Below are 26,407 nucleotides of genomic sequence, written 5' to 3'. Positions count from 1 at the left end.
TAAATCTTTAAAAAAAATACTCAGCAAACTGAAGAGGCAACTGACAGAATGGGAGAAATTATTTACAAACTATACAACTGATTAAAGATTTATAACCAGAATATACAAAGAGATCAAGAAACTCAACAACAACAAAACAAACAACCTAGTTAAGAAATGGGCAAAAACTTACACATTCAAAATACAAAATCCAAATGGCCAACAGACACATGAAAAAATGGTCAGGATTGCTTTAAGTCGGGAAAATACAAAACAAAAGCCACAATGAGAATTCATCTCACTTATGTTAGTATGGCTTTCATGCAGAAATCAACAAACAACAAATGCTTATAAGGATGTGTGGAAAAGGTACCCTAATCCACTGTTGGATCCAAATGTAAACTGGTACAGCCACTATGAAAGTTTAAACTCATAAGACACATTTTTCAAAGGCAACAGTATAAGATTACCTTAGGTGCCAGTGCTGTGGTGTAATGGGTAAAGCCACTGCCTGCAGTACTGGAATCCCATATGGGCCACAGTTCAAGTCCTGGCTGCTCCACTTTCAATCCAGCTCTCTGCTATGGCCTGGGAAAGCTCCTGGCTCCTGGCTTTGGATTGGTGCTGCTCCTGCTGTTGTGGCCAACTGGAGAGTGAACCAGTGGATGGAAGATCTCTCTCTCTCTCTCTGCCTCTCCTTCTCTCTCTATGTAACTCTGACTTTCAAATAAAATAAATCTTTTTTTTGAAATTGAATATGTTTTATTAATTATAATGAATTGGATATGAATTGTCATTTTTATTAAAAATTTAAAATATGATAATGCATTTCAGATACTTGTTGGATGTTGGACTGATTGGCATTCTTTTGGATGTACTTCAGCCACTATAGACAGCTAGTATTTATTAGGATTGCACGCAGTTTCCTCATATTTCTATAGTCTTTCTTTTTTTCAACTTTTATTTAATGAATATAAATTTCCAAAGTATGGCTTATGGATTACAATGGCTTCCCCCCCATATCGTCTCTCCCACCCGCATCCCTCCCCTTTCCCACTCCCTCTCCCCTTCCATTCACATGAGGATTCATTTTCGATTCTCTTTATATACAGTTTAGCATACATTAAGTAAAGATTTCAATAAATTAAATCTTTAAAAAAAAGATTACCTTAGAAAGTTTGTGGACAAACAGAATTAAAATTTATGTCTCTTTGAGTGCAAATTTTTTGAAATTCATGCATACTTTTTTATTTTTTAAATTTTCATTTATTTATTTATTTATTTATTTTGACAGGCAGAGTTAGTGAGAGAGACAGAGAGAAAGGTCTTCCTTTTCTGTTGGTTCACTCCCCAAATGGCCGCTACGGCCAGCACTGCGCCGATCCAAAGCCAGGAGCCAGGTGCTTCCTCAGGGTCTCCCATATGAGTGCATGGCCCAAGGACTTGGGCCATCCTCCACTGCCCTTCTGGGCCACAGCAGAGAGCTGGACTGGAAGAGGAGCAACCAGGACAGAACCGGCGCCCCAACCGGGACTAGAACCCGGAATGCCAGCGCTGCAGGCGGAGGATTAGCCTAGTGAGCTGTGGCGCCAGCCATGCATACTTTTTTCATACATGCATTTTTCATAAACACCTTAAAGATCATTTATATGTGTGGATTTCAAAAATTTTTACAGCCAAATAGTTACCTTTGAAAAATATTGATTGCTTTGCTTTCATTTTATCTGAAAGGCAGAAACAGAGACAGAGAGATCTTTCATCTGCTGGGTCACTCCCACAGATGCCCATACAGCTGGAGCTGAGACAGAACAAAGCTAGGAGCCAAGAACTCAAGCCGGGTTTAGCAAGTAAGTGGCAGGGACCTAAGTACTTCAACTTTCACCTGCCACCTCACAGGCTGTGCATTCACAGGATGTTGGAATCACAAGTGGAACCAGGACTTGAACCCAGGCACTCTATTATGGGATGTAAGCATGCCTTGCTGTCAGGTATCAAATCACTATTTTGTCTATGAACCCCTCATTACTGGGAAGCCTGCAGCCTGTTCTAGGAGAGAGTGTCTTAGCATGAGCTTGTCTCATTGACATATTTCATCATATGACCAACCTTAGCCCCAACAAGCTGCACCAAAACCAGGGGCAAATTATAAATCTAATTATTAATATTAAACACAGGTTGATGTATGCTGTTCTTAAGCAACTCAGAGACACAAGGTTATATAACATCATTTACTTTTAGTTAATACCCTCACTAGTATTGTTAAGGATCAATATCATATTCTAGGCAGGTCTAGAGACAGGTATTTGGTCAATTCAGACCAGGTGAAATGAATGCATGCTTTAGAAAGGGAATATCCGGGGCTGGCACTGTGGCATAGAAGGTTAAGCCTTTGCCTACAGTGCCAGCATCCCATTTGGGTGCCGATTTTAATCCTGGCTGCTCCACTTCCAGTCTAGCTCCTTGCTAATGGCCTGGGAAAGCAGCATAAGATGGCCCAAGCATTTGAGCCCCTTCACCCACGTGGGAGGCCTGGAAGAAGCTCCTGGCTCCTGGCTTTCAGTCTGGCCCAGCCCTGGTCAGTGCAGCCATTTGTGGAATGAATCAACAGATAGAAGATCTCTCTCTCTCCTCCTCCTCTTTCTGCCTGTATTTCAGGCTTTCAAATAAATAAATAAAACTTTTTTTAAAAAAGAAAAGGAATATTCAAAGATCTGTACAAAATGCAGATAGTTCCCTAAAATAAGTTAAATAATCAAGGGATTTTTCTTGTTCAAGTAGGAAAGAAGAATTTCTGTGTTCAATGTAAGGACAGTGGTATCTGAAGAGACAATGATAGCAATAATGCATTTCATGGCCTTTAACTTATTCCATGAAGTTTAGTTTGATTGTTTTCCATTGATAAAAATGCTTAAGTCATAGAAAAAGATATTTTAGTAGATAATTATTTTATGATCATTTATGTAGACATGGTATATTTCTTTTAACCTGAGAAATACATACATATATGTTGATGTGCGTTTATATTAATATATTTATGTATACATGATTAAAGCGAGAAGAATTTTCACTATGATTTGTCAGTTTTCTTCCTCCATCCCTTCCTTATTAATTTGGTAAACAGAAGAGTTTGTGCAACAGCTCCAAATTAATTAAAATTTGGAGAATGTGAAACAAATATCAATGTTTTTACTTATTTTTAAAATAAATCTCTGATTTCTAGTGATCCCTCTTTAAAAAAAATCCAAAGATAAGTTAGTCATAGAAGATATTACTAAACTAAGTGAAAAGTTTGAGCAAGTTGGGCTATTTAAAGGACTCACTGGACTCCAGAATGTAGTCAGGTACACTTTGAAGTAGAGGCAGGGCAGAGGAGAAGTACAGCCAGAGAGTTTAGAAGGGCATTAGAGGTCACAGAGGTAACCACCCCCACAATGCTCCAAGCATTCAGACACAGACACACAGGGCCACCAGGGTCTGCGTGAGGATTCTCTGCTCAGGACAGAACTCAAGCCTGGACTTCCCAGCAGGGATTCTTGGATCTCTTTAGCCAGATAACCAAGCCCAGCTAACTTAGGTAAGGCCAGTTGAGCAGTACCAGTAAAGAAACTGATTCTGGGGCTGGAGGAATTGCCAGGATAAGTTTACCTTTAACCAACAGATTATAAAACTTCCCCTTTCTTGGCTCAGAATCGAAGATGCCATCCAAGAGATGTAGAGATAAGACAGAATATTTGCAGTTCAACTGAAAATCAATGCTGTCATCCACTTTTATTTTTCTGAAATTGAGAAAGTCAAGATCAAGAGTTTTCAGATGAGAGGGGCCAGTGTTGTTGTACAGTGATTAAGCTACTGCCTGCAATGCTGGCATCCAATATGGGTGCCAACTCAAGTCCTGTGGGCAGCCACAGGCAGTCGCCCCTTTTGTCTACGCTTAAACATATGAATGGTGACATCCTGGCACAGACAAAAGGCTAAGGAGGTTCCAGGAAGAGGCAGGAAGACCCCTATCTCACTGTTACACTTCTCACAAGAGATGATGCAGATAAGCAGTCACACCTGAAACCTGCATTTATCACCTAGGTGTTTTATTATACCCTTGTAATCAATGATTGATAACATTTTACAATCTGTTAAGTGGAAGAACCTTGTCGGGAACTCTTTGTAACCCCAAAAGTCTTTTAGATATGTAAATCTTTTGTGTGCCTTCTTGTATACAACTGGTCATGTTTAAATACTACTGGACTTGTTGAATAAATGAGCCTTGATCAGGATTTGTCTTGGCTCCATTCTTTGCGTCCTTGTCCTCCCCATTCCCACTCTCTGTTTCAGGAAACCTGGTTCATTGTGCTGCAGACCAGCACAAAGTCCAGGCTGCTCTACTTCTGATCCAGCTCTTCACCAATGCATTTAGGAAAGCTGCAGAGGATGGCCCAAGTCCTTGGGCTCCTCCACCCACATAGGAGATCCAGATGGAGTTCCAGTCTCCTGGCTTTGGCCTGGCCCAGTCCCAGCCATTGCAGCTATTTAAGGAGTGAATCAGCTGAAGGAAGATCCTCTGCCCCTCCCCTTTTCCCTCCCCCTCCCCCCTCCCTTTCCCTCTCCCTCACTCTGTTGTAACTCTGCAATTCAAATAAATCAATAATTGTTTTTAAAGTTATCAAATGAGAAAAGATGTAAACATAAGACATAGTCTCTAAAGGAAAGCAGCAGTTACCAATGTTTTGTTCTGTCCAGGCAATATTTAAAAAGTACAACACGGCCGGCGCCGCGGCTCACTAGGCTAATCCTCCGCCTTGCGGCGCCGGCACCCCGGGGTTCTAGTCCCGGTTGGGGGCGCCGGATTCTGTCCCGGCTGCCCCTCTTCCAGGCCAGCTCTCTGCTGTGGCCCGGGAGTGCAGTGGAGGATGGCCCAGGTGCTTGGGCCCTGCACCCCATGGGAGACCAGGAAAAGCACCTGGCTCCTGGCTCCTGCCATCGGATCAGCGCGGTGTGCCGGCCGCGGCGGCCATTGAGGGTGAACCAACGGCAAAGGAAGACCTTTCTCTCTGTCTCTCTCTCTCACTGTCCACTCTGCCTGTCAAAAAAAAAAAAAAAGTACAACACAAGAAATAATAATCAACTGGAACTTTACCCTTTAAGTAATTTGGGTTAAAATTATTTAGGAGCATGCTCAAAGTAATGAAGGCCTAGCAGACCACTGTAATGATAAAAATGAAGTACCACTGTGACATAGAATACCTGACACATTTTACAGAAAAACAACCCAAGTTGTAATTCACTTCTTTTGGTTCCCAACTGATATAATATATTTTGGATCACAACTGAAGATTTTTAGCAGAGATTTGAATATTGTTTGTGTTATATTTAGACTTACAGAGATATATAAATATACAAATAGATGATAAATGTAGATTTTTAACTTTAGTATTTTTTTAAAGATTTATTTATTTATTTGAAAGTCAGGGTTACATAGAGAGAGGAGAGGCAGAGAGAGAGAGAGAGAGAGAGGTCTTTGTCCTCTGGTTCACTCCCCAGATGGCCACAATGGCTGGAGTTGCACTGATCCGAAGGCAGGAGCCAGGAGCTTCTTCCAGGTCTCCCATGCAGGTGTGGAGGCCCAAGGACTTGGACCATCTTCTGCTGCTTTCACAGGCCATAGCAGAAGCTGGATCAGAAAGTGGAGCAGCCAGGTCTCAAACCAGCGCCCATATGGGATGCCGGCGCTTCAGACCGGGGTGTTAACCCTCTGTGCCACAATGCCAGCCTCTTAACTTTAGTCTTAATATATAATTTTATAAGTGTATTAAATAAAACTACATTAATTATATTGGATTTATGATCTTAATCTTCTGCAATAATTTTCTTGATAAATAGTCAATGGATTTTTGTCTATAAAGTATTAATTAAATACCAAATTTGACAAAAGTAAACAATACTGCTTCCTTCAAATAAGAAACAAAACTAAAAGAAAAAAAAAGAAACAAAACAAATGGAAAGAAAAACTAGAATTGTTTTGCTACCTTTCTTTTTTTGGTTTCTCAGCAGACATACATTTTATATTCTTGGTTTCAAATGTAATATGACAAAAACAAACCTATAATGTAAAGTCACTTCAAAAGCACTGCACATTATCATAATTCCTAATCATGAATTTGCACTAGTTAAAATATTGTGATAAGAGAATTTTTATATGAAAAAATTTGAGAAATGATCCATGGTGTTGTCTCTAAATCAGTATTAACTCACTCTAATGTGTCCTAATATTTACTTGTTTATGAGGAATATTTCAGGTCATTTCAAAAAGGTAATTTATAAACCTCTGCATTAATAATCAAATTGAAATACAGCCAAAGCTCTGTGTATTCATTTTGGAATTCTTTAAAAATTTAAATTAATTTGTTTCAGAGACAAAATGACAGAAAGAGCTCAAGTAATCTCCTATTGGTTCACTGCCCCAAAGCACACAAGGGCTAGTATTGGTTGAGGCAGAGACAGAAAGCAGTAATTAAATCAAAATCTCCCAGGCAGGTGGCAGGAACCCAATTTCTTGAGCCATCATAATTACCCATCTGACCTACCCCACCTACCCTAGCATGTGCATTAGGAGTAAATTTCTGGAGCCAGGACCCAGAACCAGTCAATAAGCCTAGGACCTTGGGCTAGGTCAAATACCCATCGCTATGTATTCAGTTTCTAAATCCTGCAAATTTAACCAACGATATTAGCTTAACTCACAATTAAACCTCTCTCTTATTTTTTTCCTGGGAATGCTAATATTTGAGCATGATACAATTTAGAAAACAACACATATTACAAATTTAATATTTTCCTTTCTCTTTTAGTTTGGATGGTAGTGTTAGTTCTCCTATAAACCCTTGTTTAAAATTTGACAGATATGATCATAGAAAATTAAAAATAAATATCTTAAAATGCATTACTTTGTAAATCATTAGCAGGATTATGCCAATTCTTTTATTCCAATCAAAGTATTGGTATTCTGGCCTTATCAAAACATGGTGATCAGGGAAGTCTGGAGGGAGTGTGCCCAGGATAAGCCTAAATTCTTTAACACATCTTTTTTCTCTGCATCTGAGAGTTTGGGAAATCTTTAAAATGTCATAGGGAGGGGCTGGCACTGTGGCATAGTAGGTAAAGCTGCCATCTGCAGTGCTGGTATTTTATATGGGCACCGGTTCAAGTACCAGCTGCTCCATTTCTGATCTGGCTCTCTACTACGGCCTAGGAAAGCAGTGGACGACAGCCCAAGTCCTTGGGCCCCTGCACCCATGTTGGGGACTTGGAAGAACCTCCTGACTTCTGGCTTTGGATTGGCCCAGCTCTGACTGTTGCAGCCATTTGGGAAGTGAACTAAACAGTGGAAAACTCTCTCTCTGCCTCTGCCTCTCTGTTAAATCTGCCTTTCAAATAAATAAATAAATAAATCTTTAAAAAATGTCATAGGGATCTGAACAGAATCAAATTTAAGAGGTATGTACTAGTCATAATCTGGAAAACTAAAAAGAGACAAACAAGAACAGGGGAGCAGCCCTCTCATGAAGCCACAAGTACAACTGCTTGATGTTCTGAAACTCCTCAATGGCTTTGGTTAAAGTTTTTAGAGACACAGTTGTAAAAGAAAAGCTGCGACTGCAAACCCGTCCTACTCATCAAAGAAAGCTGAGCATTTGGCAGGTCGAGTTTTCTTTTGCTGTCCTTGAATTCCAAACAGCGTCTGAAAGGAGCAGTCTTACTCCTATCAATGGTTTGTAAAGTGGTCATTGTAGGCACAGTTGTTCTGTGAAACTGCCAGTTAGAAACACAGGTGCATGAACATCATGCTGTTCTCTCAAGCACACTTTTCATTTGTCACCTAAAGCAAATAAATAAAACAACCCATGTTATCCCTGACTTAGAAGAAAGAAGAAAATAGGCAAGAATAGGATCTGTAGAAAAAAAAGCAAAAAAAAAAAAAAAAAAAAAAAAAAAGAATAAAGTAGCTATTTGGCCCAGATGATGCAGTTTACAGTAATGAGGCCTCTGAGACTGGCTGATTAGAATGGTGCCTGTGAAACCACACATCTCTAAAACCTGCCCCAAGAGAAGTCATCCCCAGTGAGCCCTCCTACCTTTGGGACATAAAACTGAACAGGGAAATTCTAATGGACACAGAGATAAGACCTGGGGGAAAGTTCCTGAAGGGTTTAGAAATAGTGACCAAAGGCAACACCCCTTAGAGAAAGGACTCCTTGGGGCTGCGCCTGTCCTCTCCCTGGGAGACATTTCCTGTTACAGAACAATGAGACTCAAGGAACTGGGTTATCACTTGGGAAACAGCAGTGAATTTTACAAGGCCATAAGCTTTTCACCAAAGAATACTAAGATCAGGATCAGATGACCAATAAATATCAGGAGCAACTGGTCTTAGGAACACAAATAAAACCTAACACTGAAGGGCTGCACTCAAATAATCAGAGTACATACTAGGCTCAAAGTATGCATTGCAGCTTTCCACAGAGTGACTATTAGAAGACTGAGACACAAAGGATTTCATGTGCTTTGTAGATTCTTACTGGGTGGAAGATCTGTTTTTAGCAAAGGGAGTCTTGGTTGCATCTGGGCAGGATCTCCATACCTGTGAACTCTCCCAGAATAACATTAGATACACCTTATATCAAATTGGGTCTGTTTGGAGCTTGCTGCAGCAAGGTAGGTAACACAACCTAGGAATCTTAGAGGAAATGTGTAAGGAGAGGGTATGAAGATGCTCACGGTAAGATTATTTTAGAGAGGAGTGAAGACCTGGTGGTTTTGCCAGGATTGTCTACAATAATAAAGTAGGAAGAAATTCAGTGATCTATTATTTTCTAGAATGAAGGAATCTGGGAAAATCATGGTAGACCTAGCTGGAAGACATAGTGCAGATGATAGAATCCGCGGAAGCATCCTTTCTCTGGTGAATAGCAATGTCTTCAGTGGACACTTGAGCTTTAAGGGCTCTTATCTCCATCTCCTACCATACCATAGGTCAAATGGATTCTTTATCACATGACAGTACAAATGTGTCATTCATTCTTGTGAATATCCTAACAAACATATATTCATATTTTCAGTTTTAAAAAATTGTGGCACAATTAATTAGGAGGGCACTTGCTGCTCCTTCTGAGTGACTCCAAAACTGAGTTTCATGAGCAAAGGACTTAGGATGTGCTTCTTATGCACATCCCTTCCAGAGCAGGACCTGACACCTGATAGTGCCTAGTAAATCCTCAGTGGAAAAAAAAAAAAAGAAAATATTTGCTACAAGGGCCTGAGGTGCCAGTAAACTTTTAGTTCTAGAGGATCTCAGAATGGGAGGATGTGAAAGACATTCAAAAGTGAATATTCTTTGAACCTTCATGCTGGCATTGAAGCAAGTTTCCCATCATGGGAACATTAAGGGCATCATCTGAACTCATGCAGAGTGCTCTACCTAGTACAATGTTGCTGACTTAGCCAGGGGGATGCAACAGGTGGAAAGAGGGTACAATGTGTCAGTCAAGGAGGAGAAAATGGCAACAATATAGCAGTAGGGAGAGAATAGAGAAAATTAAAGAGAGCGGGAGGGAAAGATTGGAATGGGGGCAGGAAATAGAAAGACAGAGAGGCAGGTATGAAGGAAAAGGTCCAGGAGGGATTACTACCACCAACTTGAGTCAGATAACTTACTTTTGACCACAGCTCTGCAGATCTTTGATTGCACATCATGGCCACGGTGGGATAAGTAGTGATCACAGTCCCTTGGTTAAATTTGAATTTTAACACTGAGAGAACCCTCCATCCCTAACTGCTAACAGCAGTGACACTGTGTGGTTTTGCCATTTGGATTAGACAGCTCTTCATGTCCTTCCCCAATTAGGCAGGGTAGCTCTTGGTGCACTGAAAGAGGACAGCGATTGCCCAGGATGTCCCCCCAGTGCAAGAGTTGTCAGCAGGCCAGGGTCAAGGCCAAAGATACACTGCTGAGGTTCCAGAGACCACCATGAGGACAGGAAGCCATCATCTCCTAGTGAGTGTCCAGATCCCTGAGAACCTTCGCTTGTGTCCAAATGGGGCATGTGGTTAGTTTTTCTCTGTACATGCCTTAGCCAAACTATTCCAAACATTTAAAGGGGGTATGAGGCTTCCAAACTAATTTTATGAGGCCATACTACCTTGATCCACAAAGCACACAAGAATATAACAAAAAAAAAAAAAAAAAAAAAAAAAAAAAAAAAAAAAAAAGCTTCAGACCAACATCCTTGACATAAAAATTCTCAACAAAAGTCTAGGAAATCTAATCCAATATCACATCAAAGACAATTCTTATTAGTTTTATTTTTAAAAAAGATTTATTTATTTACTAGAAATGCAATTAGAGAGAAGGAGACACATACACACACACACAGAGAGAGAGAGAGAGAGAGAGAGAGAGAGAGAGATCTTTAATCTCCTGGTTCACTCACCAAATGGCTGCCAATGGCATGGATTGGGCCAGGCCGAAGCCAGGAGATTTTCCTGTGTCTCCCAAGTGGGCAGAGGGACCCAAGTACTTGGACCATCCTCCACTGCCTTCCCAGGCACCTCAGGAGGGAGCTGGATTGGAAGTAGAACACCCGGGACTTGAAGTGGTTCACACTTGGCATGCTGGCATCACAGGCAGCAACTTTACCGAATATGCCACAATGCTGGCCATTCAAAAAAAATTAAAGAGAAAAACAAAAATTATACATCATGATCCAGTGGGATTTATCCGAGAAATTTAGGAACCATTTGAAACCCACAAATCAATGAACATAATATATCACATCAACAGAACCAATGAGAAAAATATTGCAATAATGTCAGTTAAAGCAGAAATAGCATTAAGTAAACCAAACCTCCATTTATAATAAAACTGAACCAATGTAGTGATGGAAGTTGCATAAGACTGTATAGGAAAACCCACAGCCAACAACAGATTGCATGGGGAGAAGCCGAAAACATTTCCTTTAAGAACTAGAACCAGAAAAGGATGCACACTCTCATGGCTCTCATTCAATATAATACTGGAAAATTTAGAGCAATAAGGGAAGAGAAAGAAATAAAGGGCACCCAATAAGAAAGAGGGATGTCAAATAGTCTGTGTATGCAAATGACATGATTCTGCATAGACAGAAACCTAAAAACTCTGTGAAGAGACTAACAACCAACACTAAACAACTTCAATAAAGGTGCATACACAAAATCAAATAAACATGCAAAGAAATGTTTACTCACCAATGATGAATTTATTGTAGAAGAGATTACACAAGCAACCCCATTTGCAAATGTTACAAAATAAACTGTAATAAATTTAAACAAGGATGTAAAATATCTCTACAAAGAAAATCACAAGACTAATGAAGAGAAGACACATCCAAAAGAAATAATATTATGAAAATATTTGTGCTAGCCAAGCGATTTACAGACTCAAGGCAAATGCCATCAAACTGCCAACATCATTCATTACAGGACTAGAAAACACAACACTAAAATTCATGTGGAAGCACAGAAGACCCAAAATTGCTTTGACCCTTGTGGGAGGGCAGATTCATTTTCAAAATCCTGTTTAGTATTGTATTAATTTAAATCTCTGGAGTTAAGGCCAGATTTTTCAACATATGATTTAAGCAGGGTGGAGGGGGGCTGGCGCTATGGTGTAGCAGGTAAAGCCACTGCCTGCAGTGCTGGCATCCCATATGGATGCTGGTTTGAGTCCTGGCTGCTCCACTTCCAATTCAGCTTTCGGCTATGGCCTGGGAAAGCAGTGGAAGATGGCACTTCGTGGGAGACCTGGAAGAAGTTCCAGGCTCCTGGCTCCAGATCAGCACAGCTCCTGCTGTTGCGGCCATTTGGGGAGTGAACCAGCGGATGGAAGATCTTTCTCTCTTTCTCCACCTCTCTATATTACTGACTTTCAGATAAATGAATAAATCTTTAAAAAGAATTAAAAAGGCCGGCGCCGTGGCTCACTAGGCTAATCCTCTGCCTTGCGGCGCCGGCACACCGGGTTCTAGTCCCGGTCGGAGTGCCGGATTCTGTCCTGGTTGCCCCTCTTTCAGGCCAGCTCTCTGCTGTGGCCAGGGAGTGCTGTAGAGGATGGCCCAAGTGCTTGGGCCCTGCACCCCATGGGAGACCAGAAGCACCTGGCTCCTGGCTCCTGCCATCGGATCAGCGTGGTGCGCCGGCCTCTGCGCGCTGGCCGCGGCGGCCATCGGAGGGTGAACCAACGGCAAAGGAAGACCTTTCTCTCTGTCTCTCTCTCTCACTGTCCACTCTGCCTGTCAAAAAATTAAAAAAAAAAAAAAAAGAAAAAAAAAAAGAGGATGTAAACCACAAACTCATTTTTAAAGTACTGTGCTGCAGCACCCCAGGGCCCTGCGCCTCCTCCAACCCCGCAGCTCCGGGAGACACGGAGGACAGGGCTCCTAGGGACACGTCTCCAGCTCCTGTCCGGTGCAACCAAACCCTGACAGATCTCGAAGCTCGCGGGTTGAAGGACGCTCACGCCCACGCGCAGAAGGAAACGATCATTCCTGTGAGAGACTGGACAGACGAAGGCAGCATTTCCTACCGCCCGATCCACGCAGGGTGTTCTGAGACTCCTCTCCCGGCGGGGCGGCCAAGGCTTGGCTACCTGGGCTTGCACCGCCGGCCTGGGCGCCTGCGCCGGGCCTTGGCGCGCCTTCCAGCCCCTGCACGCGGCCACCGCCCTCCCTACCTCGCTCTTCCCAGGAAGCTGTGCGCGCCGCTCCCTCGTCTTCCTCCCTCTGAGCGTCAGTTCTGAGGCCGGGTCGGCGCTCTGCCCTCCGGAAACGCTGTTCCTCAGCGCCATCCCGCCAGGCCGCCTCCGCTCCTGGGCCCGGCCGTGGTGTTGGCTCTCGGCGGCTTCTCCCTCGAGCAGGTGTCCCCAGCAATGGCCTCAAGGGCTCCAGCCGCCGACGTCCTCCAGGGTGAAGGCAGGGCTGAGGCGTCCCTGTGCGGTCGGTGCGCGCGGCCTCAGCCGCCTGAGGGACCGCGGCGCTGAGGCGCGGCTGGGCGGGGCCTGCGCCGATGACGCACGAGGGGCGTGGCCTCTGCCCACGTGGCCTTTCCCGCCGTTTGAGGGCTGCTGTGGAGGCCCCGGCCGGAGTGGGCCCTGGGACTCCCGGGGCCCTGGAACCAAGTCCAGCACCGCCGCCCGACTGGGGCCGGGTGCGGCCTTCGCACGGGGCCCGGGACGCAGGCGTGCGGGGTCCTGGAGACCTTGCGGTGCTGTGCAGGAAGTGAGCCTGCGGCACGTGACGCGTGTTCTCGCGCACAAGGACGGACGTCCTGACGTGAGGCTGCTCCTCCAGGTGAGGCCATGTGGGTGTCGCACGTCCTGTGTCTGCAGCTTCCGACTGCGTACACGGTGCCGAGTCAGGGAGGCGTTGAGATACTGCATATGCAGGCGGACGGGACGAGGCGGGCTGAGGAGACCAGGGGGGATGTGACGTGGTGGGCCCAGGACACAGGAAGTGACGTGTGTGACAGGCAGAGGGGACAGGACTGGACAGGACTGCTGCTGGCCGGCTGAGGAGGCCGGACGGAAGTGTCGGGGCTGGCGGAGGAGGCGAGAAGTAACATGACAGGAGGTTCGGGGCAGAGACGTGGCGTGAGGGACTGCGGCCGAGGTGAAGTGCGGGCGGAGGAGACGCGCTGTGCGGGTCAGAGAATGAGGCGACGGGCGGGCTGAGCAGGGGTGAGACTGGGGGTGACCGCCGAGGAGAGGAGACCATGGCGGGAGCGAGCATGCGAGGTGACTGGTTTGGGCTCCGGGAACACATGAAGAGCTGGGATGGAGGCTGCCTCGCGGTAGGGGTGGTGCTGGGTTCTGAACCATGGACGTGAGCAGTGTTGGCCATGCGGGGGTCTGTGGCCTGGGCATCGTCATGACAGCAGTAGCTCCAGTGTCTGGGGCAGGCATATGGTGGCACAGGGATGGAGGTGGGTTGGTGATGGCTCCACCATGGGCTTTGGGCAGCTCCGTCTGCCGGAGTAAGCGTTAGTGGGGACTGCAGAAGCCCTCGGTGAAAGCTCATTTCCTTTTTCCCCCACGAGTGGAGGCCTTGGCCAAATAGATCTTCTCAGCCTCACCTGAGCCAGTCTTCCTCCTCTTTGTTAACCTTGAGCTTCCAAGATCCCTTTCTTCTTTCTGGTTATCCTGATCCTCCCTTCACATTGACAGCTCCCTGCACTTTCTGTCTGGCACAGCTCCTCAAACTTCTGCAGACTGCAGAGGAGTAGCAACTTTGGCTGTGTGGAGGGTCCTTTTTTCCTGCACCTCATTGGTGCTTCATTGCTGTTGCTGTCAGATACTGTGTGCATGGGAGTGTGTGTGTGTGTGTGTGTGCAGTACATGCACATGGGTATGTACATGCCTGTGCATGTGTGCACATATAGTGCACCCCATTCCATAAGTTTGTGTTTGAGATGGCTTGTAGGGACACACCAGAATGAGGATGTAGGTACTACCCCTTCTCTGGCTGTGACTTATTTCCAAGTTTGTGAGACTTTGTTGGAAACCACCAACCATTCTCCTCTGCTTTGGGGCCTAATTTCCAAAAGCCTCTTCATCACCTGAAACACTCCAGCAGTCCTACTCTCCAGGAGCTGCCCTCAGTTCGGAATACCTGGAGCAATGGGAAATGCTCTACTCTGCCAGGCTCACCACACTTGCTTCTTGCACAGGCTTCATAAATTAGGGCACATCTGTCACCCACTGGAAAGAGTTCATATCTCAGTTCAAGGCTGTAGAATGCCAAGGGTTCCTGAATCCACAGAGGCAATGCTGCAGTGCAGGGACATCAGGTCATGTCTGTGGTTGCCAGCACAGTGTACACAAGGAGCATCCTGCAGTGCCAGCACTGTCACTGATCTGGGTGGGACCAGGGGTCATCTTTTATACTTCCTCTGTCCTGTAATTTCCCAGTGCAGCCTATGCACATTGTGACCCTCACACCTTATTGTGCCCTGTAGATTGACATAACCCAACTGCATTCTTCACAGTTTGTTTCCTGGTATATCATGTTGGCATAAATGATAAATTTTCTTTAGCTGTGTAAACCAATATGCAGAAAGGTATATAAAACAAAAATATGCCCCTTAACAAATTGCAACAAGTTAATGTATCCTGCACTCCTATTAATACCTAGAATACAGGTTGCTTCTGGAAGGTTCCAAGATGCCCTTTCCTATCTCTCTTCCTTCCCTGCCCTGAGCACTTATTATGATCTTATCTTCATAATGTTCTATTCTTTTTATAGATTACAATTTTCTGCTTCTTGTGTGCTCTGAACAGGTCTGGGTTTTAATCTGTTATTACTCAGAGTTTATTTTCCTATACTTGATGGCTTTTGTCATTTAAACTTACTGATTTGGTAGTCGTCAGTTTCTTATTCTCAGTGTCAATGAAAAAAAATCAGACTTTGTCTTTCCATTCTTTTATTGATGTACATTTGAGTTGCTTTTTTTCTCAAAGAAACCTTTTATTTAAGAAATACAAACTTCATGCCTTTCATAAGTACAATGTTAGGAATATTGTGATTTGTCCCACCATACCTGCCCTTTTACCCACCTTCCCACCCCTCCTCCTCTCTCTTCTCCCTTTCCCAGTCCCATTCTCCACTAAGATTAATTTTTATTAACTTTATACACAGAAGACCAGCTCTATACTAACTAAAGATTTCAGCAATTTGCACACACACACACATACACACAGTTGACACAAGGGCTTTATATATCTTCTACTTAATATACTAAAATGGAATAAATCTTTGAGAACAAGTTTTACACTAAACTCTCATAATAAAACTCATTGAGGACAGAGGGCCTGTATGGGAAGTTAATGCACAGTGATTCCTTTTGTTAATTTAACAATTAACACTCTTATGTATGATGTCAGTGATCACCTGAAGTTCTTGACATGAGCTGCCTAGGCTATGGAGGCCTTTTGTGTCCACAAACTCCATCAGTGTTTAGACAAGGCCATAAGCAAAGTAGAAGTTCTCTCCTCCCTTCACAGAAAAGTACATCCTTTTTTGATGGCTACCTCTTTCCACTGGGTCTCACCCACAGAGGTCCTTCATGTAGGACATTTTTTGCCAAAGTGTCTTGGCTTTCCATGCCTGAAATGTTGAGTTGCTTTCAATTTGTGAAGATGTCCTGGGACATCCATGTCTCTGAGTTATACAAGAAGGAGCAGAAATACAGGATCTTGTGTTATGTTAATCTAAGCCATTGTGGGTTAAAAAAACTCAAACCAAAATGTGCAGATTGTGCAACTTTTATGAAAGCCATCAAGCAAAAGTGCGTACACGGGATGTGTAGACCCAGGGTAACACATCATGCACTAATCCTTGTATTTTCAGTCACGTCCTCCCTGTACCATTCAGGTTTAACATCTACAGAAATCTCATCCAAAATGACCTGGGCCAGCTGGTTTCTGACTCAGCAGACAGATCCCCCTACTCCATGAAGAGTCTTGGCCTGTACTTCCTTTTCATTTTGTAGACACATGTACTGTGGATTCTCAGGACAGCAGAAACAATGTTTAGAAATAAAGGTCTGGGCAGGTAGGAGTGGGAGGTGACAATATTGCTCTGGGTGCAGGGTTTGGACCTAAGACTTGGGAAGCTCAGTGAAAAAGGAAAGGGTCCCCAGAATCAGTGACAGGGAGGAGGAGTGGGAGGCTGTTTCTGTGGCGAGGAAGAAGGCTGCAGGATGAGAGACCATAGCAACTGTGTGAGCAGAGTGGAATGAAGGGAAGTTCCTGAGAGCTTCCATTCTGCAAGCTTTCACCTGACTCCGAGGGTCTGTGTGGTGACTCCGCGCCTCTTGCCCCCACCACACTCCTCCTCTCAGACACAATCCACTGCAACATTGTTGAGAAATCAACTGCAACAATTAATGATTTGGATCTCATTAAAATTAAAAACTCTGTGCTTCAAAAGACACCATAGGGGCCGGCATTGTGGCACAGCAGGTAAAGCTGCTGTCTGTGATGCCAGCATCCCAAATGATTGCTGGTTCCCAACTACTCCACTTCTGATTCATCTCCCTGCTAATGTGCCTGGAAAAGCAGCAGAAGATGGTCCAAGTGCTTAGGTTCCTTCTCTCACATGGGAGACTTGGAAGAAGTTCCTGGCTCCTGGCTGTTGGAGCCATTTGTGGGAGTGAACCAGCAAATGGAAGATCTCTTATGTCTCTCCCCCTCTTCCAATAACTCTGCCTTTCAAATAAAGAAATAAATCTTAAAAAAATATAAAAAAATTAAAAGCTACAGAGCAGGTGAAAATATTTGCAAATAAATATTATAGTCACAATATGGAGAGAAAGCTTTCAACTCAGTATAATGAAAGACAGTTCTAAAAGTGAATAAAAAATCTTATCCAATACAAATGAACATATAGGTTCAAAGAAAAAGCATTTTGAGATGTTTGTGACTATATTACCATATGAGCAAAAACTGGAAACATTAGTGTCTATTGCCAATAGATGGACAAATAAAATGTGGTTTATTTGTAGAACATCAGTAAGAAGCTAGATATGTGCTACATGCCACAGCATGGAGGAAACTTAGAATGATTATGCCAAATGAATGAAGCCAATCAAATTCTCCATGTTATATGATGCCATTTATATACATCTCTGGAAAAGACACACTTATACAGACAGTGAATGGATTAAGGTGGCTTGAGGCTAGAGTAGGGAGCAGGACTTGCAAGGGTCAAGGAAGTGTCCCCACAGTTGGATGATGGAACTGGTTGAACAACTCTATAATTTGGAATTATACATTTACAACGGGTGAATTTTATTGCATAAAATTTACATATTTACATATATTTTCATATTACATATCTTTTACTTAACAGTCTCTGTCTTATACTGATATTCTGCCACATCCCATATGCTGAGATATATCTAATAAGATAATCCAACTATATTACCCTTCATTACTGTTATTCTATTATTATATGTATTTTATTTTGCACATCATGATCTCTTTTTTGCAAGTACTGCAAGGTGTAAGATTCTGTATGGAGAATTTTCATCCTGGAGTATTAGAAGAGGTGCTCCCCTGTATTCTCACTTGTGTTGTTTCTGGTGAGAAATCTGATTCCCTGTTTGTCTTTGTCCCTGGATAGTTTACATGGGTTTCTCCTCTGGCTACTTGTCACTGTTTCTCTTTACTGCTGTTAGGAAGTTTCTGCAGGGCCCTTATATCATGTCTTTCTGTTTCTTTGCTTGGATATATGGCTTTCCATGGAACCATGGACTCATAAATCAGGTTAGGATTGCTCAATGTCTGGTCACTGCTTCTTCATTGTCTTTCTACCTGTGCTTTCTTCCCCTTGGTGGACTCTGATTTGCAGCTTCAGTTGTCCCACAGCTTAAGGCTGCTCCTACCTGCTTTTTATAAAAAAAAAATTGATAAATTTTTCTCTCCATGTTTTCCTCTGGATAATTTCTTTGCTGTGCTTTCACATTACCTGTCCTTTTCTTTGCAGTTTCTAATCTGTTGTTTCTACCAAGCAGTACATTTCCATTTACTTATGGTAGTTCTCATTTCTTAAAGTTACGTTGCTGGGACTGTGGAAATACTATGGCTGCATGGGAGGGCACAGGGTTTGGCTGGGTCACTGGGCAGTTGCTGTGGGTTGATCCACATGCTCAGGGATCCCTGGTTTTCCCCCATGAAATTTAGATTTTATAGAGAAATCAAAATGAAATATTAGAAAGAAGAATTCAATAATTAAATAAAAAATGTGGTGGAAAGCATTAACAACAGACTTGGTAAGACAGAAGAAAGAATATCTGAGTTTAAAGACAAATCTCTGGGAATTTTACAGTCAGACCAAAAACAGGAGAAGAAATTAGAGGAATTAAAAACAATGGTAGAGCTTTATGAGACACTATCAAACAACACAACTTATGGGCCTTAGTAGTTCCTGAATGCATAGAAAGATAAAATGTATAAGAAGGCCTTTTTCATGAAATAATAACAGAAAACTTCCCCAAAGTGGGGAATGTTCCAAGTCCAGGAAGCACATAGAACTCCTAATAAAAATGACCAGAAAAGATCTTCACCACAACACATTGGAGTCAACTTTCTACAGTAAAACGTAAAGAAAAGATTCTAAAATGTGCATGAGAGAAACACCAGATTACTTTCAGAGGATCTCTAGTTAGACTCACAGCTGACTCTCCTACATGATAGAAGAGAATGGTGAGATTTAGTCTAACTCTTAAGAGGAAAAAACTGTCAACCCAGAATACTGTACCCTGCAAAGCTCTCATTTATGAATGAAGGTGAAATAAACAACTTCCATAACAAAGAGAAATTCAAAGAATTTGTCACCACTCATCCAGCCTTACAAAAGTTGCTTAAGGATGGGCTACACACAGAAGCACAGAAACATGGTCATGGCTATGAAAGAGGGTGAAGGCAGAAAAATCTCCCAGTAAAAATACAAAGGAAATGCAAAGTAAACAATAGGAATATTTATGGAAAAATGGCCAGAGCATGTCGTCACTTATCAATAGTCACCTTGAAAGTAAATGGCCTCGACTCTCCTGTTAAACACCTTCCAGACTGGCTGAAAAGACTAAAAAAAAACACATTAATTTGCTGCCTACAGGAAACCGTCTCACGAACAAAGAAACAAAGATACACTCAGAAAGTGAAGGGTTGAAAAAGATATTACATGCTAACAAAAAAGAGCTGGTGTAGCCATCCCAGTATAAGACAAAATAAAAAAAAATCAAGCAAAACTGTTAAAAGAGATAAAGAAGGGCACTGTGTAATGATGAATTGATCAACTCAACAGGAAGATGTGCCTATAATAGATGCATATGCACCCAATTACAGGGCACCTGACTATTTAAAATAAATGTTAATGGATCCAAAGGGAGACATAGACTCCAATACAGTAGTATTGGGGGAGTTCAGTACTCCACTTTCAGTAATGGACAGATCAACTAGACAGAAAATCATCAAATAAACAACAGTTAATTGACACTAAAGACCAAATGGACATAACAGATATCTACAGAATTTTTCACCCAACAGTGGCAGAATACACAATCTTCTCACCAGTGTATGAAACTCTCACTAAGTAGACCATATACTGTGCCATAAAGCCAGTCTTAGTGAATTCAAAAAATCAAAATCACAGCATGCATCTTCTCTGACCCCAGTGGAATGATGCTGGAAATCAACAACTCAAGAATCTCTAGGACATTTGCAAACACATGGAAACTAAACAACATGCTTCTGAATGAACAGTGGGTCATAGAAGAATTAAAAAGAGAAATCAAAAGATTTCTGGAAACAAATGAAGATGACATTACAACATATCAAAACTTATGGGCCAAAGCAAAAGCAGTGCTAAGAGGGAAGTTTATAGCAATTGGTGCCTACGTGAAGAGATTTGAAAGACACCAAATGAAAGAGCTATCAATGCATCTCAAGGACCTAGATAACCAACATTAGACATTACATTGAGCTCCATAGATGCTTGCATCAACTTCTCAGGGTTTTCTAAGAAGTACTGAGAGGTGGAAGACCACGTCTGCTAAAGAGAGGAAAATTTGAAGACATGGCAAAGGGGAACAAGGCTCATTATGAAACAGAAATGAAAACTTATATCTCTCCTAAAGGGGAGACAAGAAGAAGGCCAAGGATCCCAATTCACCCTTTTTCTTTTTCTATCCTGAGTTTCGCCCAAAAATCAAAGGAGAACATCCTGTCCTATCCATTGGTGATGTTGCAAAGAAACTGGGAGAGATGTGGAATAATACTGTTTCAGGTAGCAAGCAATGTTATGAAAATAAGGCTGCTAAATTGAAGGAAAAACACAAAAAGGATATTGTTGTGTACTGAGGTAAAGGAAACCTGACACAGCAAAAAAAAAAAAGGAAGAAGAGGAAGATGAAGAGGATGAGGAGGAGAAAGATGAAGAAGATGATGATAAATAAATTGGTTCTAGTGCAGGTTTTTTATTCCGTTGTCTATAAAGCATTTAACCCCCCGTACACAACTCCCTTTGAAGAAAAAAAAATTGAAATTTAGGGCTATGTAAGATTTGTTTTTAAGCTGTACAGTTTCTTTCCTTTTTTTTTTTTTTTTGTATGGTTAACACACTACTGAATGTGTCTTTAGATAGCCCTGTCCTGGTGGTATTTTCAATAGCCACTAACCTTGCCTGGTAAGGGTTTGTAAATTGGCATGGAAATTTAAATCAGGTTCTTGTTGGTGCAGAGCACAAATTAGTTATATAGGGGACAGTAGTTTTTCATTTTCAGTTGTCTCTGATGCAGCTTATACAAAATAATTTTTGTTCTGTTAACTTAATCCCATTCTGTAATTGCAAAAATAAAAGTTGTAGCTGTTTTGTTGACATTCTGAATGCTTCTAAGTAAATACAGTTTTTAAATTGGTATTGTTGGGGCTGGTGCTGTGGTGCAGTGGGTTAACACCTTGGCCTGATGCGCTGGCATCCCATATGGGTGCTGGTTCAAGACCCGGCTGCTCCACTTCCGTTCCAGCTCTCTGCTGTGGCCTGGGAAAACAGTAGAAGATGGCCCAAGTGCTTGGGCCCCTGCACCCACGTGGGAGACCCGGAAGAAGCTCCTGGCTCCTGGCTCCTTTCTTTGGATCTGCGCAGCTCTGGCCATTTTGGCCAATTGGGGAGTGAACCATCGGATGTAAGACCTCTCTCTTTCTCTATGCCTCTCCTCTCTCTGTGTAACTCTGACTCTCAAATAAATAAATAAATCTTTTAAAAAATTGGTATTGTTGTCATTTTCATAGGTCTGAAATTTTTCTTCTTAAGAATGAGCTAGTCTTGCTTTTGCCAACTTTGGATCACATCAATTATTTATCTTTTCATGTAGTTAGCAGATAGAAAGCTTTTGTCTACACACCTTGCATATCATGATGGGTTAGTAGAAGTTAAATTCAGATTGCTTGCATCTATAACTGAAACTACAGAATTTTGATCAGCTAATAACAGATTTCACATAACCCACTTACATCTACAAGTGAAGGGTAACCAGTCTACTCGTAGTATGGAATTATTAGAATCAAGCATTTTGAAAATCTGTCCTTGAAGGACTAACAGAAAAGTGTATTCTAATCTTTACCTGAGGATTCTAAATTTAACTCCAATTACCATGTAATAGCAGTTATATTTTGCAGTTCCCACATTAAAGAAGACTTGAGGCCAGCGCCGTGGCTCAATAGGCTAATCCTCCGCCTTGCGGCACCAGCACACCGGGTTCTAGTCCCAGTCGGGGCGCCAGATTCTGTCCCGGTTGCCCCTCTTCCAGGCCAGCTCTCTGCTATGGCCCGGGAGTGCAGTGGAGGATGGCCAAAGTGCTTGGGCCCTGCACCTGCATGGGAGGCCAGGAGAAACACCTGGCTCCTGGCTTCAGATCAGCGCAATGCACCAGCCGCAGCGTGCCGGCCGTGGTGGCCATTGGAGGGTGAACCAACGGCAAAGGAAGACCTTTCTCTCTGTCTCTCTCACTGTCCACTCAGCCTGTCAAAAAAAAAAAAAAAAAAAAGACTTGAGAATGTGTCCCCAAAAGTGTGAGCTTAAAACACAAGACTGTATAGGAAATAGTTTTTCTTGTCCATTAGTCCCAGTGGAGGCTACAAAAGTGCTGGCTTTCCATATCTCCCCCATTTATCTAACTATGGATTGCTCAGGAATCTGAGACTCTCCATTAAAAATAGCTTTAATTAACTAGGCCAGCTATTGAAATTAGGAAGCCACATTCAAAGTAGGATGTATTTTCCTATATTGTGGCTTGCCTCTTTAAAAATCAAGTGGCCATTTAAGGAAGAAGACACTTAAAACTTAGTGTCTTATATGATTTATCCAATTTATTTGATTATTCTTTACAAAGTTTAATTCATTACAATCATGTTTATCTACCTAGCAGTTTAGAGAACAATTTGGCAATTTTGTGGTTTTTGAGATTATCATTCTCTTAAAGTGCCAATGTTTTAAAATAGCATTCTTGTAATTTTACAATTGCTTTTGATGGAGTGCTGTTTTGTTATATAATTTTGATTTAGATTATTTTCATTTGGATTTGCTTGCATAATTTCAGGAGGAATACTGAACATCTGAGTCCTGGATGATACTGATAAGCTAATAATTGCAGAGGTTTTAAAAACAACAAGAACAAAACAAACCCAAAATTAGTAGGAGGAAAGATAAAATTAAAATTAAAGATGGGGCCAGTGCCATGGCTCACTTGGTTAATCCTCAGCCTGTGGCGCTGGCATCCCATATGGGCACTGGGTTCTAATCCTGGTTGCTCCTCTTCCAGTCCAGCTCTCTGCTGTGGCCTGGGAGGGCAGTGGAGGATGGGAGGGAGACCAGGAAGAAGCACATAGCTCCTGGCTTCGGATTGGTGCAGTGCCGGCCGTTGTGGTCAATTGGGAAGTGAACCAACAGAAGGACGACCTTTCTCTCTGTCTCTGTCTCACTGTTTAACTCTATCTGTCAAATAAAAAAAATTTAAGAAATAAACACAATTGAAACAAAAAGTACAAAAAAATCAGTGAAATGAAAAGTTGTCTTTTTTTTGAAAAATTAAGCAAAATTGATACACCATTGATGCAACTAACCAAAAAATGAGGGAGAAGTTGCAAATATTTAAAATCAGAGATAAAAATAGAAATGTAGCAACAGCTACCACAGCAATAAACAGAACCATCAGGAATTACTAACAAGAGGTGTATGCAAACAAAAATGGAAATGAAGAAATGAATAGATTCCTGGACACTTACAACTTAACAAATTGAGCCATGAACACATAGAAAACCTAAACAAACTGTATCTCCACGTGAAGAATTATGAACCAACACCCTACCTTACATCTTACACAAAAATCCACTCAAAATGGATAGAAGACCTAAATATATGACCCAATACCATGAAATTATGAGAACATTGGAGAAACCCTGCAAGACATTGGCATAGGAAAAGACTTCTTGGAAGACACCAGAAGTACAGGCAATCAAAGCCAAAATTGACAAATGGGATTACATCAAATTGAGAAGCTTCTGCACTGCAAAAGAAACAGTCAGCAAAGTGAAGAGGCAACTGACAGAATCGGAGAAAATATTTGCAAACTATACAACTGATAAAGGTTTAATATCCAGAATGTATAAGGAGCTCAAGAAACTAAAAAACAACAAAACAAACAATTCAGTCAAGAAATGGGCAAAGGACTTGAACAGGCATTTTTCAAGAAAATAAATTCAGACGGCCAACAGACACTTGAAATAATGCTCAGGATCATTAGCCATCAAGGAAATGCAAATAAAACCACAATGAGGTTTTACCTCACCCTTGTTAGAATGGCTTTCATACAGAAATCAATAAACAGCAAATGCTGCCAAGAATGTGGGAAAAAGGTATTGTAATCCACTGTTGATGGGAATGTAAACTGGTATAGCTACTGTAGAAGACAGTATGGAGATACTTAAGAAATCTGGATATAGACCTACCATATGATCCAGCCATCCCACTCCTGGGAAGTTACCCAAAGGATATGAAATCAGCATATGAATGAGTTATCTGTACCTATGTTTATTGCAGCTGAATTCACAATGCCTAAGATGTGGGATCAACCCAAATGTGCATTAACTAAAAACTGGATAGAGAAGTTATGGTATATGTACACAATGGAATACTACACAATGTTTTAAAAAATGAAAGCCTGTCATTTGCAACAAAATGATTTCAACTGGAAAACATTATACTTACTGAAGTAAACCAATACCATAAAAACAAATACCATATGTTCTCCCTTATCTGTAGTAACTAATAGAGTACCTAAAAGGTAATCTATAGAAATGAAATTAACACTTTGATATGTGATGATGATGACTTTGAACAGCTCCTTGTCTTGACTGTTGAGGAACAGGTGTTTTATTTTCATATTATTTGTTAAACTCTACTTAGTTTATAGTTAATCGTATGTGTATAAAGTTAATTGAAAATAGATCTTAGTAAAAAATAATAATGGGAATAGGAGAGGGAAGAGGAAGAAGGGTGGGAGTATGGATGGGAGGGAGGGTAGAGTGGAAAGAATCATTATGTCCTAAATTGGTGTATATAAAATTCATAAAGTTTATATACCTTAAATAAATGGTTTCTGGGTTAAAAAAAGTTACACTGGGCCTTCTTTCTCTTCCTTTTGTCTCCTTGATTTTTGGAACATATGGGATGCAGTTTCTCAATGATTTTACTGTCTCTGTTCATTCTAACATCTACATCATTATCTTAGTTTCACATGGCTGGTGTGTCCCTTCAATTGTGGTAATTTCCCTGTCTTTTGATGGTGACCCATTAGGGTCAAGTTGATCTTACCAACTGATGCTTATTTTGTGCTCATATGAATTTTGAGTTCTGTTCATGGATGCAGTTAAGTTGCTGGGGAAAAGTTTGGTCATTTAGATCCTTGGTTTTATGATTTTTAGGTGTTGTAGAGCAATCTCAGTCTACAGCTAATCAGTTTCCACTACTCAGGCAAAAGCTTCCCTAGTGCCCTGACACTCTGAATTATGATGTTTTGTTTGTGAGCAATTGCATTTATAAAAGTCTGTCTTTGAGGAACAGGCCTTGTTCCAGCCCAGTGTGAGAGACAGGCATGCCTCCCTCTCTGCTTTTGAAGTGCTTTTCCCTGACAATAGGTCTTCTCCTAGTATGCCTGCAGGAATCAGCACTGTGTCATGTACTAGACAGGCACCTTCTGAGGTTCTCCATATCTCACTCTCTCTGCTATTCCCACCCTGGTTCCCCCCCTGTGGACTCCATGTGTTCTTGGCTTCCCTGGTCCCTCAGCTCAGTATGCTCATCTCACAGTGCCCACTGAAGATCTCTGCATCTGCTCCCTGTGCCTAACCTGGAAACCCTATCACAGCAAGGAGGTGCAGCAGTGATGGGGCTTACTGCTTGCTTCCCAACATGGCCATTTTCCCTATTTTCTCATGTTTAAAGTATTCTTTTGTGTATTTTGTCTACTGGTATTTCAGTTGTTTTAGACAGGAGAGTAAACTTATTAGCAGCAGCACTATTTTAAGATGTCAAAGTTAGAAAATGTCAATTTAGGCTGTGAACAGGGACTTTTGCAGAATGCAGAAAACAGCCCATATGAAACATGAATCCATTGAGTAGGAAAGTTCTCATTCTATCTATTTATTTATTTACATTTACTTGTAAAGCAGGATGAGAGAGGGGGAGGGAGACAGAGAGAGACAGAAATCAGTCTTCCATCTGTTGGTTCACTCCACAAATGCCCACAGAGTCAGGTATGGAATTTGCTAAAGCTAGAAACCAATAATATT

The 26,407-nt window shown here is 42.0% G+C and overlaps 1 protein-coding gene and 1 pseudogene across 1 annotated transcript in view; one reads left to right on the top strand and one right to left on the bottom strand.

The window, feature by feature from the left end:
* The window catches only part of AKR1D1 (aldo-keto reductase family 1 member D1), a 98,151-nt gene extending 85,092 nt beyond the window's left edge, over positions 1 to 13,059 (bottom strand). Inside the window, exon 1 of the mRNA XM_070071342.1 lies at positions 12,737 to 13,059. Coding sequence (XP_069927443.1) covers positions 12,737 to 12,850 — 114 coding nt within the window. The 5' untranslated portion in view covers positions 12,851 to 13,059. The remainder of the gene's footprint in view (positions 1 to 12,736) is intronic.
* Positions 13,060 to 13,877: 818 nt separating this feature from the next.
* Positions 13,878 to 25,094, top strand: LOC100351996 (high mobility group protein B1-like; annotated as a pseudogene).
* Positions 25,095 to 26,407: the final 1,313 nt, after the last annotated feature.

This window comes from Oryctolagus cuniculus, chromosome 3 (assembly GCF_964237555.1).
Source record: "Oryctolagus cuniculus chromosome 3, mOryCun1.1, whole genome shotgun sequence".
In the NCBI taxonomy this organism is placed as follows: Eukaryota; Metazoa; Chordata; class Mammalia; order Lagomorpha; family Leporidae; genus Oryctolagus; species Oryctolagus cuniculus.
This window is presented reverse-complemented; position numbering and strand designations above follow the sequence as displayed.